General features: G+C 46.1%; 1 protein-coding gene across 6 annotated transcripts in view; it reads left to right on the plus strand.

Annotated features, from left to right (window-relative positions):
* Positions 1–18,980, plus strand: part of DLG2 (discs large MAGUK scaffold protein 2) — a 1,711,631-nt gene that overhangs the window by 269,289 nt on the left and 1,423,362 nt on the right. For all 6 annotated transcript variants that reach the window (XM_068266685.1, XM_068266688.1, XM_068266686.1 and 3 more), the window contains exon 4: positions 5,804–5,887. In XM_068266685.1, coding sequence (XP_068122786.1) covers positions 5,804–5,887 — 84 coding nt within the window. The remainder of the gene's footprint in view (positions 1–5,803; positions 5,888–18,980) is intronic.

The following is an 18,980-nucleotide window of genomic DNA, read 5'->3' on the forward strand; positions in this document are numbered from 1 at the left end:
CTCCCTAAAGGGCCTCCCTGTCACTCACTCACTCCCTAAAGGGGCTCCCTGGCACTCACTCACTCCCTAAAGGGGCTCCCTGGCACTCACTCACTCCCTAAAGGGGCTCCCTGTCACTCACTCACTCCCTAAAGGGGCTCCCTGTCACTCACTCACTCCCTAAAGGGGCTCCCCTGGCACTCACTCACTCCCTAAAGGGGCTCCCCTGGCACTCACTCACTCCCTAAAGGGGCTCCCCTGGCACGCACCCACTCCCTAAACGGGCTCCCTGGCACGCACCCACTCCCTAAAGGGGCTCCCTGGCACGCACCCACTCCCTAAAGGGGCTCCCTGTCACTCACTCACTCCCTAAAGGGGCTCCCTGTCACTCACTCACTCCCTAAAGGGGCTCCCTGGCACTCACTCACTCCCTAAAGGGGCTCCCCTGGCACTCACTCACTCCCTAAAGGGGCTCCCCTGGCACTCACTCACTCCCTAAAGGGGCTCCCCTGGCACTCACTCACTCCCTAAAGGGGCTCCCCTGGCACGCACCCACTCCCTAAAGGGGCTCCCTGGCACGCACTCACTAAAGGGGCTCCCTGGCACGCACTCACTCACTAAAGGGGCTCCCTGGCACGCACTCACTCACTAAAGGGGCTCCCTGGCACGCACTCACTCACTAAAGGGGCTCCCTGGCACTCACTCACTCCCTAAAGGGCCTCCCTGTCACTCACTCACTCCCTAAAGGGGCTCCCTGGCATGCACTCACTCCCTAAAGGGGCTCCCTGGCACTCACTCACTCCCTAAAGGGGTTCCCTGTCACTCACTCACTCCCTAAAGGGGCTTCTTGTCACTCACTCACTCCCTAAAGGGGCTCCCTGTCACTCACTCACTCCCTAAAGGGGCTCCCTGGCACGCACTCACTCCCTAAAGGGGCTCCCTGGCACTCACTCACTCCCTAAAGGGGCTCCCTGGCACTCACTCACTCCCTAAAGGGGCTCCCTGTCACTCACTCACTCCCTAAAGGGGCTCCCTGTCACTCACTCACTCCCTAAAGGGGCTCCCCTGGCACTCACTCACTCCCTAAAGGGGCTCCCCTGGCACTCACTCACTCCCTAAAGGGGCTCCCCTGGCACGCACCCACTCCCTAAACGGGCTCCCTGGCACGCACCCACTCCCTAAAGGGGCTCCCTGGCACGCACCCACTCCCTAAAGGGGCTCCCTGTCACTCACTCACTCCCTAAAGGGGCTCCCTGTCACTCACTCACTCCCTAAAGGGGCTCCCTGGCACTCACTCACTCCCTAAAGGGGCTCCCCTGGCACTCACTCACTCCCTAAAGGGGCTCCCCTGGCACTCACTCACTCCCTAAAGGGGCTCCCCTGGCACTCACTCACTCCCTAAAGGGGCTCCCCTGGCACGCACCCACTCCCTAAAGGGGCTCCCTGGCACGCACTCACTAAAGGGGCTCCCTGGCACGCACTCACTCACTAAAGGGGCTCCCTGGCACGCACTCACTCACTAAAGGGGCTCCCTGGCACGCACTCACTCACTAAAGGGGCTCCCTGGCACTCACTCACTCCCTAAAGGGCCTCCCTGTCACTCACTCACTCCCTAAAGGGGCTCCCTGTCACTCACTCACTCCCTAAAGGGGCTCCCTGTCACTCACTCACTGCCTAAAGGGGCTCCCTGTCACTCACTCACTGCCTAAAGGGGCTCCCTGTCACTCACTCACTGCCTAAAGGGGCTCCCTGTCACTCACTCAAGCCTAAAGGGGCTTCCTGTCACTCACTCACTGCCTAAAGGGGCTTCCTGTCACTCACTCACTGCCTAAAGGGGCTCCCTGGCACTCACTCACTGCCTAAAGGGGCTTCCTGGCACTCACTCACTGCCTAAAGGGGCTTCCTGGCACTCACTCACTGCCTAAAGGGGCTTCCTGGCACTCACTCACTGCCTAAAGGGGCTCCCTGGCACTCACTCACTACCTAAAGGTGCTCCCTGTCACTCACTATCGGGGTCCCTGTCACTCACTACCTAACTGGAGGCGCCTGTCACTCACTAGCTAACCTGGGGGTCCCTGTCACTCACTACCTAACTTGGGGGGCTACCATATTAAGGGGGCATTCTGCCTATTTATGTGAAATGCTGTCTATTTATGTGCCTCATGACTGCTGAATGTGTCTTGTTGGGAGCCTTATGATTTGTTGGGGGCCTCATGATTGCTGAATTTGTCTTGTTGGGGGCCTCATGATTTGTTGGGGGCCTCATGATTGCTGAATTTGTCTTGTTGGGGGCCTCATGATTGCTGAATTTGTCTTGTTGGGGGCCTCATGATTTGTTGGAGGCCTCATGATTGCTGAATTTGTCTTGTTGGGGGCCTCCTGATTTGTTGGGGGCCTCATGATTGCTGAATATGTCTTGTTGGGGGTCACATGATTGCTAACTGCGAGACTATGGGAAAAGCTGAATCCTTATCATATGAGACAATAGCATTAAACCTACTTTTTTAGCGTTTTAAAACAGAAAATAAAACTGGGAGGTTCTAAAAAATTGAATACATTTTTCAGGAGTAGGATGGATGAAATTGTTTATCTTCACAGTTTATTTTCAACTTGGATTTTCCATAATGTTCATGTATGAGTTAAAACGTTTGTACAGTATTTAGTTTAAATTGCTGTTGCCACTTTGCGATAGATACCGGTAAGTGACTTTTGGGTTGCAGTTTGGGCACTCGGCCTCCAAAAGGTTCGCCACCACTGTCCTAATCTGATGTCCCACCATTGCTAGGTTCATGTAAATTTGTCTCCACCCGTTACCACACCTATATTCTGGTCCATGGCCCACCCATTTTTTGGTGCGGCGCGATAAGCACGCCACACAACGTGATCGTCATATTTTTGGCACGCTAGCTGCAGTGTGCTGAATTCTGCTGCCTACAGTATGTACAGTATACGCTGTTCTCTAGTGCTTGCACTGTGTGCTGATTTACCTCCAGTGTGTACAGTGTAAGGTGTTACTCTGTGCCTTTATTGATTGTAAACCAGCTGTATTGTATGCTGATCCCTGCTACTTTCAGTATGTACAGTATTAGCTGTAAAGCCTGGTACACACATACAATTTTGATTAGCCAATTTTAGCTCTGTTCATAAAATTCATTGTCTGTTGGCCCACTTACTGCACGGGGGTGGGAAATTGGGGGTCAGTGATTGACCAATCAAAATTGTATGTGCGTATACATCTTTGATCTATGCCTATACTGATTGTAAATGATCGAAATAAAGGACAGGGGGCTCCGTCCAATATTTTGATGGGCAGGCCCGTTATCCGTAGCTTACACCGCTGCTAAGTTCATGTACATTTGGCCCCACCCATGGCCACGCCCACTCACCACATGGCCACGCCCATTTTTTGCCGCGCGCCGCATGTACCTCCCCTCCTGGTGCCCACAGGTGCCACTGATCTCCAGGGACCCTAGAAACGCCCCTGTAGGAGGATCAATTTAAATCAAGTGAAGCCACAAAATAGCGATCTGTTTCCAAAATTTTTGTTTCACACTTTATTATATTCACAAAAAATTATTTTTCTTCTTCAAAAAGGTAGAAAAATTATTTGTAAAGCAGCAGAAAAATTTGTGGTACAGACATATAAAAAGCAATACAAAAAGCAGATCATAGACACAGTGTGCTTTGTTTGATGAATAAAGGTAATTTTAGTTCAGGCGACGACACTAGTCCGTTTCGGGTTATTGACCCTTCGTCAGGCCTTTACAAAGCATAGAGAATTATCTTGACCAGAGGATATATACAGTCATAAAAATGAATTTAATTAGTAAAGAGGTATCTGTTCCAATCAGACACAACCCGGCACCTGACTGATGGCTGACATAGGGAAACTCAGCTGCAAACACAGTCTGCACCCCCCGAGCATGATGATGCCACCACCATATTTGACAGCGGGGATGGTGTGTTCAGAGTGATGTGCAGTGTTAGTTTTCCGCCACACATTGGCCTCAATTCACTAAGATCATGCTGGAGATAATAAGGCAAGTAAGAGAGTTATCTTATCTCTTCATTCCTTACGTTACCTCTTCTGTAGTTAATTTACCTCTTCTGTAGTTAAGTTATCTCCTCTGTAGTTATTTTCACATGCAGTTAATGAACAGCCTGTCTTTAACTTTGGAGTTATTTTAAGGATTAAAGAGTTAACTTAAAGACAGAAGAGTTAACTTTAGGTTTGCCTGAGGTAAAATGTTTCCTGAATACTAAATGCCTTATCACCATGGTAACAACTCTAGAAGAGTTATTAAAGACAGGAGATAAGCTTAGTGAATTGAGTTCCATTTTGGTCTCTTCTGACCAGAGCACCTTCTTCCACATGGTTGCTGTGTCCCCCATGGCTTGTGGCAAACTGCAAACGGGACTTCTTATGCTTTCTGTTAACAATGCCTTTCTTCTTGCCACTCTTCCATAAAGGCCAACTTTGTACAGTGCATGACTAATAGTTGTCCTATGGACAGAGTCTCCCACCTGAGCTGTAGATCTCTGCAGTTCGTCCAGAGTCACCATGGGCCTCTTGACTGCATTTCTGATCAGCGCTCTTCTTGTTCGGCCTGTGAGTTTAGGTGGATGGCCTTGTCTTGCTAGGTTTACAGTTGTGCCATACTCCTTCCATTTCTGAATGATCGCTTGAACAGTGCTCCGTGGGATGTTCAAGGCTTTGGAAATCTTTTTGTAGCCTAAGCCTGCTTTAATTTCGCAATAACTTGATTTCTGACCTGTCTTGTGTGTTCTTTGGACTTCATGGTGTTGTTGTTCCCAATATTCTCTTAGGCCTGGAGCACACCAAAAAACACTAGCAGATCCGCAAAATGCTAGAAGATTTTGAAACGCTTTTTCTTATTTTTCTGTAGCGTTTCACCTAGCATTTTGCGGTTTTGGGAAGCGTTTTTGGTGTAGTACATTTCATATATTGTTACAGTAAAGCTGTTACTGAACAGCTTCTGTAACAAAAACGCCTGCAAAACCGCTCTTAACTGCCGTTTTTCAGAGTGGTTTGCGTTTTTCCTATACTTTACATTGGAGGCAGAAACGCCTCCGCAATCCAAAATCTGCAGCAGCCCGGCAGTATGCGTTTCTGCAAAACGCCTAGTGCACCAGCCCATTGAAATACATTACCCAAGCGTTTCCACATCCACAAGCGGATCGCAAAACGCAGCTGAACCGCTCTGGTGTGCACTAGGCCTTAGACAACCTCTGAGGCCCTCACAGAGCAGCTGTAGTTGTACTGACATGCACTGTACACGCAGGTGCACTCTATTTAGTCATTAGCACTCTTCAGGCAATGTCTATAGGCAACTGACTGCACTCAGATCAAAGGGGGCCGAATAATTATGCACAAACCTTTTTGCAGTTATTTATTTTTAAAAAAATGTTTGGAATCATGTATGATTTGCGATCCACTTCTCACATGTACACCACTTTGTATTGGTCTTTCATGTGGAATTTCAATAAAATTGATTCATGTTTGTGGCAGTAATATGACAAAATGTGGAAAACTTCAAGGGGGCCGAATACTTTTGCAAGCCACTGTATAAAAATGATTTATCTTTCTAGCTGTTCTCCTACTTCTCTATCATCCTAGGTAAGTACCTGCATAAGAGCACATTTATGCTCAGAGGTTATAGTTATGCATATGTATGCGAGTTTAAGTGTATGAGACAATATAATATGTAGGTAGAAGTGAGCACTGAGAGCACTGAGAGCCTGGCGGTGCTGATGTAGTGCTTCCGCTCAGCTTATATTACTGTTATTTTATGTTCTCTTTCAGCTGGAAGCACTCAATGGCTCCAACGGATATACAACTAGCGACGACCCCAACACAGAGGATCCCGTGTCTGCCGCCAAGAGAACGGTACTGTACAGAGTTTTATCAACAGACAACTTATTATAGTATCAGATTCAGGACTTTTATATCTCTCTTGGGAGAAGATTCACAAAACTTACCTCATGAGTTATCTCTCACCTGTCTTAAAAAAAGGCTCTTGAGGGCCACAGTGTTAAACCCCCCTAAAGACCAGGCAATTTTTCAATAAATTGGCCACTGCAGCTTTAAGGCTTTGCTGCAGGGCCGCACATGTCAGCACACAAGTGATCCCCCTCCCCTTTTCTCCCCACAAACAGAGATTTCTGTTGGTGGGGTCTGATCGCCCCTCCCCCATGTTTATTTTTATTTTTTTGCTAATATTTATTTTATTATTTTCACAATAAAATTTTTTTTTTTTTTCACTATGTCCCCCCCTCCCTCCCCTGCCAGCCTATCACTGTGACCGGCTGTCATGGGCTTCAGCCTATGACAGCAGATCACCCCCGAGCCTCTGGAGGGGACAGCCATGTCACACGGCTGTCCCCAGTACAGGGCTGCCTTAGATCGCAGCACTGTACGGACTAATAGACTGCAGTTTCGCCGTCTCACAGTCTCTTAATGGCGATCGCCGCTGGGAGACTAAAGGTTCCACTCCGCCTGCCAAGCGAAGATGCGTATCAGCGTGCGCAATCTCGTGCAAAACAGGCCCACAGGACCTTACGCCAATCAACGTTAGGCGATCCTAGGGCTGCCGCGTCCACGCCCATCAGTGTGATGGGGTCATCAAGTAGTTAACCCAGGATTGATCTTCATCCCAATCAGTAGCTGATACCCCCTTTTCCACAAGAAATCTTTACCTTTTCTCAAATAGATCATCAGGGGGCGCTGTATGGCTGATATTGTGGTGAAACCCCTCCCACAGTGTGATGTCAGGGCCATGGCCTAACCCTAAAACCCCCTTCTCAATGCCTAATGCTAAAACCACGTGCAAAAAAAGGGGAAACAAATTGTCAGTTAGCCGCGGGTGCCCAAATTTCCTGCCTCCCATTTGTCTAATACTGCCAACGACATGACATAAGGACTACCTAATACTGCAAATTTGGGGGCACATCTTTTTAGCAATGGCGGGTAAATGTCTAGCAACAGATCATATTAAAGCCAATGGGTACCGTTTAAAAAAAGAAAAAGTCAGATACTCACCTAAGGAGAGGGAAGGCTCGGTCCTAATGAGCCTTCCCTCTCCTCTCCTGGTGCCCTCGGTGCTGCGCTGGCTCCCCCGTTCGCGTCCGCCGCCGCAGGGACTACGGAGGTCTTCGGGAGCACTCGGGCTTCCGAAGACGGACGGATCCATACTACGTACGCGCGAGTGCGTCATAGAGGGCGCTCGCGCATGTGTAGTATGGAGCGGCCGCGTCATCGGGAGCCCGAGTGCTCCCGAAGGCTTCCGAAAGCTCCCTTCGGCATGCGGAAGTGGCAGTATTTGACCGAACTGGTCGAATACTGCCACGGGGGATCCTGCGCGGGACCAGGCACCGGGAGAGGAGAGGGAAGGCTCATTAGGACCGAGCCTTCCCTCTCCTTAGGTGAGTATCTGACTTTTTCTTTTTTTTACCAGTAAACATTCACTTTAAGTATAGGATCAGCTCACATTTATGCATTTTCAGCGAATCTGTTGAATCCATTCCAGTAAGTGGAGTGCAAAGTCCCATCCTACAGAATTTTTCTCTCACCTTCTGCCTTTTTCTGTCATGTTCTGTCCTCTCTCACCTTCTGCCTTCTGTCACCTTCACCTTTTGTCACAGTGTTGCTGCTTGGGTCTGCCACCGCTGGGAGCCCATGGGAGCTGAGGCAGAAGCATAGACCACTGGAGCTCCCCACCACCACTGGATTAAAACAGACTTGTAGGAAATCTCCCTCCTCAGGGAAGATTCTCATTGGTCCACCACACAATGAACCAATTAAAATCCTCCCTGGGGAGGGAGGCATCCCATTGGTCTGTTTAAATCCAGATGGGAGCCCCAGCAGTTGATTATGTTTCTGCCAGGCTAAGATCGGTATAGCGGAACATGTCCCCGGCAGCGGTGGGCCCAAGCAGCAGCAGCATCGCAGTAGGTGAAGATGCCGGTAGTGGCGAACCCAAGCGGTGGGAGCAGTGGACCCAAGCAGATGCACAATGGTGTGTAAATGAGGTGACATACACTGCAACAGGCACAGCATATCCACACACTGTTGTGCATTCAGCATAGTGTGGGCTGAGCCTTAGGCACTGACTGTGTACTTACAGTCAGTGTCATCAAATACCTGAGCCTCATGGAGGTGGCCATACATCACTCAATGTATGGGCAAATCGACCTTGAGATAGATCCCCCGCGATGGACTCTCATACACCGCAAATCAATTTCCATTAGATTTCAACATGGAATGTATCAGCCTATCACACCTGCCTGGCTGCCGCCCCTCCCCTTGAGTAGCTGTACCACACAGCGCCGGATGCGTGTAGTGGCATTACACATGCGTCTGGTGACGTGGTACACGCGGTAATGACGGACACCGGAGGAAGCCAGGAGTCATGGCGGTGGACAGGTGGAACTTTTACACTGCACACAGGCACAGGAGGGACACTGGTTGGGGGTCGTCGGGTACGTTGGTTGTTGCGATATCGGACACCGTTACCGCTGTGTACCTGACTGAGCACTTGTGACCGAGACTTTCCAGCATGTCTGATGATCAGCTCATAGGTTATTAAGCTCTGATTTGCTTTGGTCACATCCTGCTTTAGCACATGATCATGACCGAGTGGGGACAGGAAAAATTCCCCATTGGTGCATTCAGTGGTTGCCTATTTTGGCAACCTGTGTTTGTGAGTATACCATTCTATCAATTAATAACCTGTATACCATCGAATTTACACTTTAAGGCCTCCCGAATCTTCCTTTTTGTCTCTACATCACTAGACAGAGGCTAAGATGAAAGCTATGAACATGCCTATGCAAAAGCTAAAAGAAGCAGTGATTGATTAAAGTACATGTGGACACAAAGAGTCAGAGTCTACTTAAAGAGCATCTATCAAAGAAACTGTAATTCGGTAACCCCCACATATCTAGAGAGATTTTAGCCAGTAAAAATAGAAAGCTTTTCAAAAGTCTCTGATCACAGCATGTGTGAAAACTAAACAAAACAAAACCCTTGTGTATCAGCTTTTGTAACAAAGTTGGCATTAGGGGCCAGAGCTGTACCATGTAGATAGGTTCCACTTCTCTGTCACTATTCACAGAGGAAGGATTTACTGTTTGTTTCTGCCCTGCTCACACACACACTGCTTTCTCACAGATCATATGAGAACAGCTGAGAGATTTTTTAGCTACAGAGAAAGGATGTGAAGAGAATGACCTGTACTTTATTTCTGTACTTGCATGGTCCCCCCATTCAGAATGAGTTCTTCCTGGCTGTAAACACTGTTTACTTTACACTGTGAGGCAGAGAGAGACATAGGTACAGCTGATGAGTTATTTACAAGACAAGACAAATAACATTTATATCGCGCTTTTCTCCTGGCGGACTCAAAGCGCCAGAGCTGCAGCCACTAGGGCGCGCTCTATAGGCAGTAGCAGTGTTAGCAGGGCCGGGCCGAGGCATAGGCTGGAGAGGCTCCAGCCTCAGGGCGCAGTGCAGGAGGGGGCGCACAATTCATTCAGCTGTCATTCCTAATTGTGTTTGAAACAGAAAGAAATAAGAAAAGGGGATACATAGCAGTGACTGCAAGCCAGATAACTAGATATTAGGTGTTGGGGAGGTTGTGGGCCCTGTGGCGCCTCTTAGTCTAATAGCAATCAGTGTGTGAGGGCTGGGGTGGCAGGGATGAAGGGGCGCACTTTGGTGTCTCAGCCTTGGGTGCTGGAGGACCTTGTCCCGCCTCTAAGTGTTAGGGAGACTTGCTACTGAATAGGTGCTGGCTTACTGAATAGGCAGAGCCGAGATTCAAACCCTGGTCTCCTGTGTCAGAGTCAGAGCCCTTAAACATTACACCATCCAGCCACTATTACACTGTTGTATGCTATATGTCTGCTTTTTATCATTCTGAACACATTTCTATCACAGGATTACAGACAGTGAGGACTGTTTCTGTATGCCGGATATGCTGGACACAGTCCTCCATAGTAATGCATACAGTGAAAACTGTTCTCTGTAAATGTCATTTTTTTCTTCACATAAAAAAAAGGAAAAAAAAAGCCTTTGTATTGCTGTTTGCTAGTAATTACTAGAAATATATGCGGCATTTAGAATTTTAGTTAACTTTGATAGTAGTCCTTTAAGGAATGAGGAGGATATTCCTGCGACAGTTCCTGACTCACATTTTCTTAGATGCTGAAACCTATCATGAAACTGCATATCCATTTCATCTAGATCAGCTTTCCCCTGGAAATTCCCTCAAAGGTCTCCATTTTGCTAATAACACCTAATGACATCTCCAGCGCGTATACTAAACACGCGTGAACTCTTCCGCCAATTGTCTTCCCGCCAACTCGCTGGGTCGCTGCAGCTCTCTCTACGTCTCGCACTCAGGAATAGGAGGCATTCCGGGGACCCGCGGTGCTTTCATTGTCCGCGGCTGCTAAATCAGTCTGCGTTGCATTGTGTTCGTTCCATAAGACCTGTAGGTACAGTCGCTCTCATCACATCAATGCGACGCCTACACGCACAGCATGCTGCTCCCACTGGCAGAATGCAAACAGTTGCTACGGGTGACACTGAAGAGAAAAAAAAATTAAGTGCTTCAACTCTGTGAGAGGCTGAACGGGAACGGAATTATCTAACATTTCAAAGTGTTCCGATTTTTTTATTTTATTATTCCTGTTCCGGAATCCTTTTATAGACGCGGGGTTTTTTTAGCCTGTTTCCATGGAGACCGCAAAAATTTGTGAATGATCAGAGCAAACTGTACTTCCTGCTTTGAACATATGGGCTAATGAATGAGCGATACTACAGAGGAGTCTGTGGCTTTTTTTTTGTTTTTTGTTATGGAAAACTTTTCTGCTAAAAATTTTAACTCAAAAACAAGCTGTTAAAGTGAAATTTTACCGAAAGATAGTTGTGGGGGAAAAATAATAAATGGATACATCACAAAAGTAAGAAGTAAAGAAAAAAGAAAAGAAAAAGAAGACAGATGAAGAAATTATTGATATTTGCCATGTAATTCTTCCATCTCTTTCATCTGCAGGTTATCATCTTTACTGCTGGCAGGCAAAAAAACAAAAAACAAACAGCACCAACTGCCATTATCCATAAACATACCCACTAACAATGTGATAAGCTAAAAGGTTGTTTTGTTTTATACATATACAGTGGGTTGCAAAAGTATTCGGCCCCCTTGAAGTTTTCCACATTTTGTCATATTACTGCCACAAACATGAATCAATTTTATTGGAATTCCACATGAAAGACCAACACAAAGTGATGTACACGTGAGAAGTGGAACGAAAATCATACATGATTCCAAACATGTTTTACAAATAAATAACTGCAAAGTGGTGTGTGCATAATTATTTGGGCCCCTTTGATCTGAGTGCAGTCAGTTGCCTATAGACATTGCCTGATGAGTGCTAATGACTAAATAGAGTGCACCTGTGTGTAATCTAATGTCAGTACAAATACAGCTGCTCTGTGACGGCCTCAGAGGTTGTCTCAGAGAATGTTGGGAGCAACAACACCGTGAAGTCCAAAGAACACACAAGACAGGTCCATGACAGGTCAGGGTTCAAGTTATTGAGAAATTTAAAGCAGGCTTAGGCTACAAAAAGATTTCCAAAGCCTTGAACATCCCATGGAGCACTGTTCAAGCGATCATTCAGAAATGGAAGGAGTATGGCACAACTGTAAACCTAGCAAGACAAGGCCGTCCACCTAAACTCACAGGCCGAACAAGGAGAGCGCTGATCAGAAATGCAGTCAAGAGGCCCATGGTGACTCTGGACAAGCTGCAGAGATCTACAGCTCAGGTGGGAGACTCTGTCCATAGGACAACTATTAGTCATGCACTGTACAAAGTTGGCCTTTATGGAATAGTGGAAAGAAGAAAGGCATTGTTAACAGAAAGCATAAGAAGTCCCGTTTGCAGTTTGCCACAAGCCATGTGGGGGACACAGCAATCATGTGGAAGAAGGTGCTCTGGTCAGATGAGACCAAAATGGAACTTTTTGGGCAAAATGCAAAACGCTATGTGTGGCAGAAAACTAACACTGCACATCACTCTGAACACACCATCCCCACTGTCAAATATGGTGGTGGCAGCGTCATGCTCGGGGGGCGGGGGGGGTGCATCTCTTCAGCAGGGACAGGGAAGCTGGTCAGAGTTGATGGGAAGATGGATGGAGCCAAATACAGGAAAAAACTTGGAAGAAAACCTCTTGGAGACTGCAAAAGACTTGAGACTGGGGCGGAGGTTCACCTTCCAGCAGGACAATGACCCTAAACATAAAGCCAGGGCAACAATGGAATGGTTTAAAACAAAACATATCTATGTGTTAGAATGGCCCAGTCAAAGTCCAGATCTAAATCCAATCGAGAATCTGTGGCAAGATCTGAAAACTGCTGTTCACAAACGCTGTCCATCTAATCTGACTGAGCTGGAGCTGTTTTACAAAGAAGAATGGGCAAGGATTTCAGTCTCGAGATGTGCAAAGCTGGTAGAGACATACCCTAAAAGACTGGCAGCTGTAATTGCAGCAAAAGGTGGTTTTACAAAGTATTGACTCAGGGGGCTGAATAATTACGCACACCCAACTTTGCAGTAATTTTTATTTTTTTTTAAATGTTTGGAATGATGTATGATTTTCGTTCCACGTCTCACATGTACACCACTTTGTATTGCTCTTTCACGTGGAATTCCAATAAAATTGATTCATGTTTGTGGCAATAATGTGACAAAATGTTGAAAGCTTCAAGGGGGCCAAATACTTTTGCAAACCACTGTATGCACCCTGTATGTATTTAGAGAGCTTAGCCTGTCTAATTCCTCCTCATCTGTGATGAATCACCAATGTAATTTAATCTATCTGATGTGTCAGCTCAGGAATCTCCTCTGCCTTAGCAGAACAGCTAATTTGCAAACACAGGATGTTAACCATTTATGCCACCTGGACGTGATTGTCATGTCCAGGCGGCTGCTGCTGCTAAGTCCCCGATACAAAGACCGACGGATTGTTTTCAGAAACTGCAGTCTTTCTGAGAAAAAAAAAGTTTCCTGTCCTCCTTATACTTCCTGAATCACTTCCAGGACTAAAAGAAAAAAAATGTCACTGTGGCCATCTTGTGGCCAAATAGTAAAACTACATCTACATACATTTTTTCTGACTGAGCTGGAGCTGTTTTGCAAAGAAGAATGGGCAAGGATTTCAGTATCTAGATGTGCAAAGCTGGTAGAGACATACCCTAAAAGACTGGCAGCTGTAATTGCACCAAAAGGTGGTTCTACAAAGTATTGACTCAGGGGGCTGAATAATTACGCACACCCCACTTTGCAGTTATTGATTTGTAAAAAATGTTTGGAATGATGTATGATTTTCGATCCACTTCTCTTATGTACACCACTTTGTATTGGTCTTTCACGTGGAATTCCAATAAAATTGATGCATGTTTGTGGCAGTAATATGACAAAATGTGGAAAACTTCAAGGGGGCCGAATACTTTTGCAACCCACTGTATATATATACATACACACACATACACACACACACACACACACACATCTCACTTCCTGGTTAGCGGACATGTTTTTTGTTTGTAAACACTGCCTAAAACTGGCGATCGCCAGGATCGTGTCGGGTAGTGGCGGAAACGGCAAAGAGCGATCTAGGAGATCACAGTGACTCGATTGGTGTGCTTTTTATTGTACAAATCGGACAGTACAGATTCTCTTTAACTCTAAAGTATTGCTCTTTGGTGGAAGATCACTCAATGGGCTTGATTCATAAAAGAGTGCTAACTGTTAGCACGGCCGTTTTCGCGCGAATTTTCACATTGCGCGATCGCGAATTTTCGCGCGAAACGATAACGTTTTCGCGTGCAAACGCAAATTTTACCGCGAAATCGATAACGTTTCCGCGTGAAAATTCGCGTTTGCGCGCGAAAACGTTATCGTTTCAAATTTGCGATCGCGCGCAATGCGAAAATTCGCGCGAAAACGGCCGTGCTAACAGCTAGCACTCTTTTGTGAATCAAGCCCAATGTCTTCACTTCCAAGTGATTGGAATATGGAGACTGCTATACTTGTTTCTTTTTAAACAATACCAGTTGCCTGGCAGTCCTGCTGATCTTTTGGGCATCAGTACTGTCTGAATCACACACCAGGAAACAAGCATGTGGCTAATCTAGTCAGACCTCAGGCTAGGTGCACACATAGCAGAAACACTAGCATTGCATAAAACACTGCGTTTAAGTTGCTAATGGAAGTGTATGGGCCGCAGGAAAAAACGCATATGCGTTATGTATAGGTGCGTTTTTGAAAACACAGGTTGTGTTGCATAATATTCATAGAGGCATCAAAAACGCACATTATGAAAGTCAATGGGAATGCAATGGTATGCGTTCTCCATGCGTTCTCCATGCGTTATTGTATGCATTTTTTTTTATTTTACAAAAAATATTTTTTTTTTATGTATTTCTGCTTCCTGTCGTCTTCCAAGTGATTTGCATAAATGTAAATATGAAAACGCATGAAAAACACATACAAAACGTAAATTTGTATATGCAAACCGCAAACGCAATAAAGCGCATGCAAAACACTTGAAAAACTCATCTGCGGTAAAAACCGCAAATGCAGCAAAAATGCAGCAAAAATGCACACAACATTAACATTAAACCTGACATAAAACGCCGCATTTCACGTTATGTTATGTGTGCACCCAGCCTCAGTCAGAGCCAGAGCAGGGACAAGGTCCTCCAGCACCCAAGGCTGAGACACCAAAGTGTGCCCCTCCATCCCTCCCACCCCAGCTGTCACACACTGATTGCTATTAGACTAAGAGGGCCACAGGGCCCACAACCTCCCCAACACCTTAATCTCTAGTTATCTGGCTTGCAGTCACTGCCATGTATCCCCTTTTCTTATTTCTCTCTGCTTCAAACACAATTAGGAATGACAGCTGAATGAATTGTGCGCCCTCTCCTACACTGCGCCCTGAGGCTGGAGCCTCTCCAGCCTATGCCTTGGCCCGGCCCTGATCAGAGCACCTGATCTGCTACTGCTTATTCAGGGTCTATGGCTATAAGTATTAGAGGCGGAGGCCCTTATTCTATTCACTTTTTCACCTGAGTTTTCTCCTAGGAGATCATTTTTCATCTTCTAATTAAAAAAACTTTTTAGTACTTTTCAAATGAAAAAGTACTGAAAAGTAGGTGAAAAAGTACTATCAAAATTATTTTGAGTATTTTCTTTCTTTCTGGTGGCCTAAAATGCATTTTATTGGCAAGTTTAAAAATTTCACCTAGGAGAAAACTCAGGAGAAAAAGTTAATTGCATGTAGGCCAGAGGCCCTTATTCTATTCACTTTTTCTCGTAGGCTTATTCATGGGTAATATTTTTACACAGTATCAATAAAATGCCTTTTTAAGCCACCAGCAAGCAAGGTAATACTTAGACAGTACTTTTACACCTAGTTTTTGGTACTTTTCAATTACAGAGTGCTGAGAGGTTATATTAAGCAGAAGATCATAATGCCAGCATTTGTATAGCGCTTTCCTCTGTTGGACTTAAAGAGACACTGAAGCGAAAAAAAAAAATATGATCTAGTGAATTGGTTGTGTACTATGAATAATTACTAGAAGATTAGCAGCAAAGAAAATATTCTCATACTTTTATTTTCAGGTATATAGTGTTTTTTCTAACATTGCATCACTCTATAATATGTGCAGATTACACAACACTCAGCATTCAAAATGAGTCTTTCAGAGCAGTCTGTGAAGTAATGACCTCTCCTCTAGCAGATAAAAAGTAAATAGTCCAGGAACAGTTGATATAATAAAAGTCAGATAACAGCCCTCTCCACGACTAACTTAGTCGGAGAGCTTAATGGCTTGTTTGCATAGAGATAACAACTGGAGTTTCTCAACTCTTCCTGTACTGGAAACAATTACACTGATGTATCTGATCTTAATGTTTTATTTCTTAGCTGTGCTACACATACAAATCATAATATCATCATTTTTTTTCGCTTCAGTGTCTCTTTAAGAGGCGGTCACTAGGGGCGCTCTCATTAAGCGGTAGCAGTGTTGGGGAATCTTGCCCAAGAACTCCTTACTGAATAGGAAGAGCTGAGATTTAACTGCTTGAGGACCACAGGCTTACACCCCCCTAGTTTTACAATTCAGTGCTCTGGAGCTTTAAAAGCTAGCTGCAGAGCCATACCACCCAGCACACAAATGATTCTGCCCCCCCCTTTTCTTGCCACCAACAGTGCTTTCTGTTGGTGGCATCAGCTGCTCTGACATTTTATTTATTTATTATTAATTTATTTGTTTTGGGTTTTTTTTTTATAAAAATTTCATTTTTTAAATTATTTATATACCTTCTCCCTCTCCCTCTCCCCCGAGAGGCAATCATTGTGAGGCGATCATCATCCGTGTCATGGGAGGGGACAGCTCAGTGACAGAGCAGGGAACGATCGCGCATGCACACGCGCATTCCCTGCAAATCCCCGCCCACTGCTCTTGATGTCTTTCAGCGTTAGACGGTCCTGGTGCTGCCACCAAAGGGTTAAGTATGTCAGAGGTGGAGCCCTTAAAGGGGAACTTCAGCCTAAACAAACATACTGTCATTAAGTTACATTAGTTATGTGAATTAAAATAGATAGGGAATATAATCTCTTACCCACCCTGTTTTAAAAGAACAGGCAAATGTTTCTGATTTCATGGGGGCAGCCATCTTTTTCATGAGGGCAGCCAGCTTTTTGGTTGAAAGGAGGTGACAGGAAGCATGAGACACAGTTCCAACTGTCCTGTGTCCTGATCACCCCTCTCAGCTGCGTGCGCTAGGCTTCAAATCTCAAATAAAAAGAAAACAAAACAAAAAAAAAATTTGTTCCAAAACAGCAGAAGGAGAAAAACAACATCAGAAATCCCATCATGCTTTGCACAGCATCAGGGGGGAAATGCCCGGGCAGCTTTCTTCTGTGCAGCTAAAAATGAGGCTTGGGTAAGAAAAACAAAGTCCTGATTGCTGTGAAACTGTTAAAGAGAACCCGAGGTGGGTTCTAAGAATCCAATTAGAATACACAGGCTGGGTCTGCATATAATACCCAGCCTCTGTTGCTATACTGTTTGCCCCAGTTTCCCCCCTGCACTCTGCTGGCCCCCATAAATCAATCTTCGTGTTGGTGACATGCAGCGTGTCGCCAGCCGGCTGTTTACATGTGAAGTGTCACTCTCTGCCGCTCCCCCGCCTCCTCCATAGCGCCGCTGATTGTAGGGAACGGACGCAGGCAGGGAGCGGCGATATCAGAGGCGGAGGAGCGGCAGAGAGTGACACTTCACATGTAAACAGCCGGCTGGCGACACACTGCATGTCGCCAGCATGGCGATTGATTTATGGGAGCCAGCAGAGCGCAGGGGGGAGACTGGGGCAAACAGTATAGCAACAGAGGCTGGGTATTATATGCAGACCCAGCCTCTGTATGCTAATTGGATTCTTAGAACCCACCTCGGGTTCTCTCTAAAGAAAGACCAATTTTTCAGTGCTGCTGAGTAGATTTTTAGTCTGGAGGTTCACTTAAACCATTACACTATCCAGCTATCTCCTAAGAGAAACATTTTGAATTTAATAAGGACCAGCGGCTCAGCAGGACAGCCAGGCAATGTGCATTGTTTAAAAGGAAATAAATAACGGCCCCAATATCCCTTTTAGTTAAGGGGTTCTTTTAAAGCACTTGTTTTGAATCAGAGGAGCTGTCATCAGAGGAGCTCACAATCTAATCCCTACCATAGTCATAATGTATTTCCATAATATTACGGTAAGATGTACTTATATAGCACTTACACCTTCTGCAGCACTTTACAGAGTACATAGTTATGTTAAGTTGAATTACTGAAATAAATGAACTTTTGGGCGATATTCTAATTTTTCAAGTTTCACCTGTAATAATAACTACTATAAGTGACAACGACATGGAAAAAAAGTAATGTACAGTGCAGTGCACAGGTTTACATCACAGTTGTCCTTTACTGGTAGAAGCAGCTTTGTATACTACTAGCGGTTTATGAAACCCTTGATAAGGTTCTGTTCTTTAGAGAGGGACTGTAACCAAGGATTGCACTGTATCCCAATCAGTAGCTGATACCCCCTTTTACATGAGAAATCTATTCCTTTTCTCCAATAGATCCTCAGGGGGCTCTGTATGGCTGATATTGGGGTGAAACCCCTCCCACTGTGTGATGTCAGCACCTAGGTCCTGACTGTATGCTGTCTGTGAACCTCATTGCATTCTGGGAAATAATCGCTGTTTCCAACTGCCAAGCAACCAGTATCTCCCTCTGTGCATATGTATATCTATAAAAAAAAAAAAAAAAAAAAACAACTTTTAGCCTATTGCAATGTTAGTGGGTGTAGTTATAGATGAGGGCAGTTCAGGGCCGGATTTACCATAAGGCACTGTAGGCACATGCCTACAGGCTGATCAGGGGCGTCGCTAGCCCTGTTTTAGGGGGGCACGTGCCCCCAATCTTTCCTGGGGTGCCACGGATCTCCGCCCGGCCGCCCCCTCTGTCAGACTCAGCGGCTCCCTCCAGCCGCCGCGTCACTGACAGTCTCAGACCTCAGGATCAGGCGGCGAGCCGGCGACCAATCATGCGGGCGCTAGGACCCAGCGCCCGCACTGATATGCGGAAGTGACATCACTTCCGCATATCGAGCGGGTGCGTCCAGCGCCCGCTCGTACATCTGGTCGGGTCGCCGCTGATCCTGAGGTCTGCTGAGAGGTAGGGGGGGGAGCGGCGGCGGCTAGAGAGGGGGCCTCCCTGTCACTCACTCACTCACTCACTAAAGGGGCTCCCTGGCACGCACTCACTCCCTAAAGGGGCTCCCTGGCACTCACTCACTCCCTAAAGGGGCTCCCTGTCACTCACTCACTCCCTAAAGGGGCTCCCTGTCACT

This window comes from Hyperolius riggenbachi, chromosome 2 (assembly GCF_040937935.1).
Source record: "Hyperolius riggenbachi isolate aHypRig1 chromosome 2, aHypRig1.pri, whole genome shotgun sequence".
Classification (NCBI taxonomy): domain Eukaryota; kingdom Metazoa; phylum Chordata; class Amphibia; order Anura; family Hyperoliidae; genus Hyperolius; species Hyperolius riggenbachi.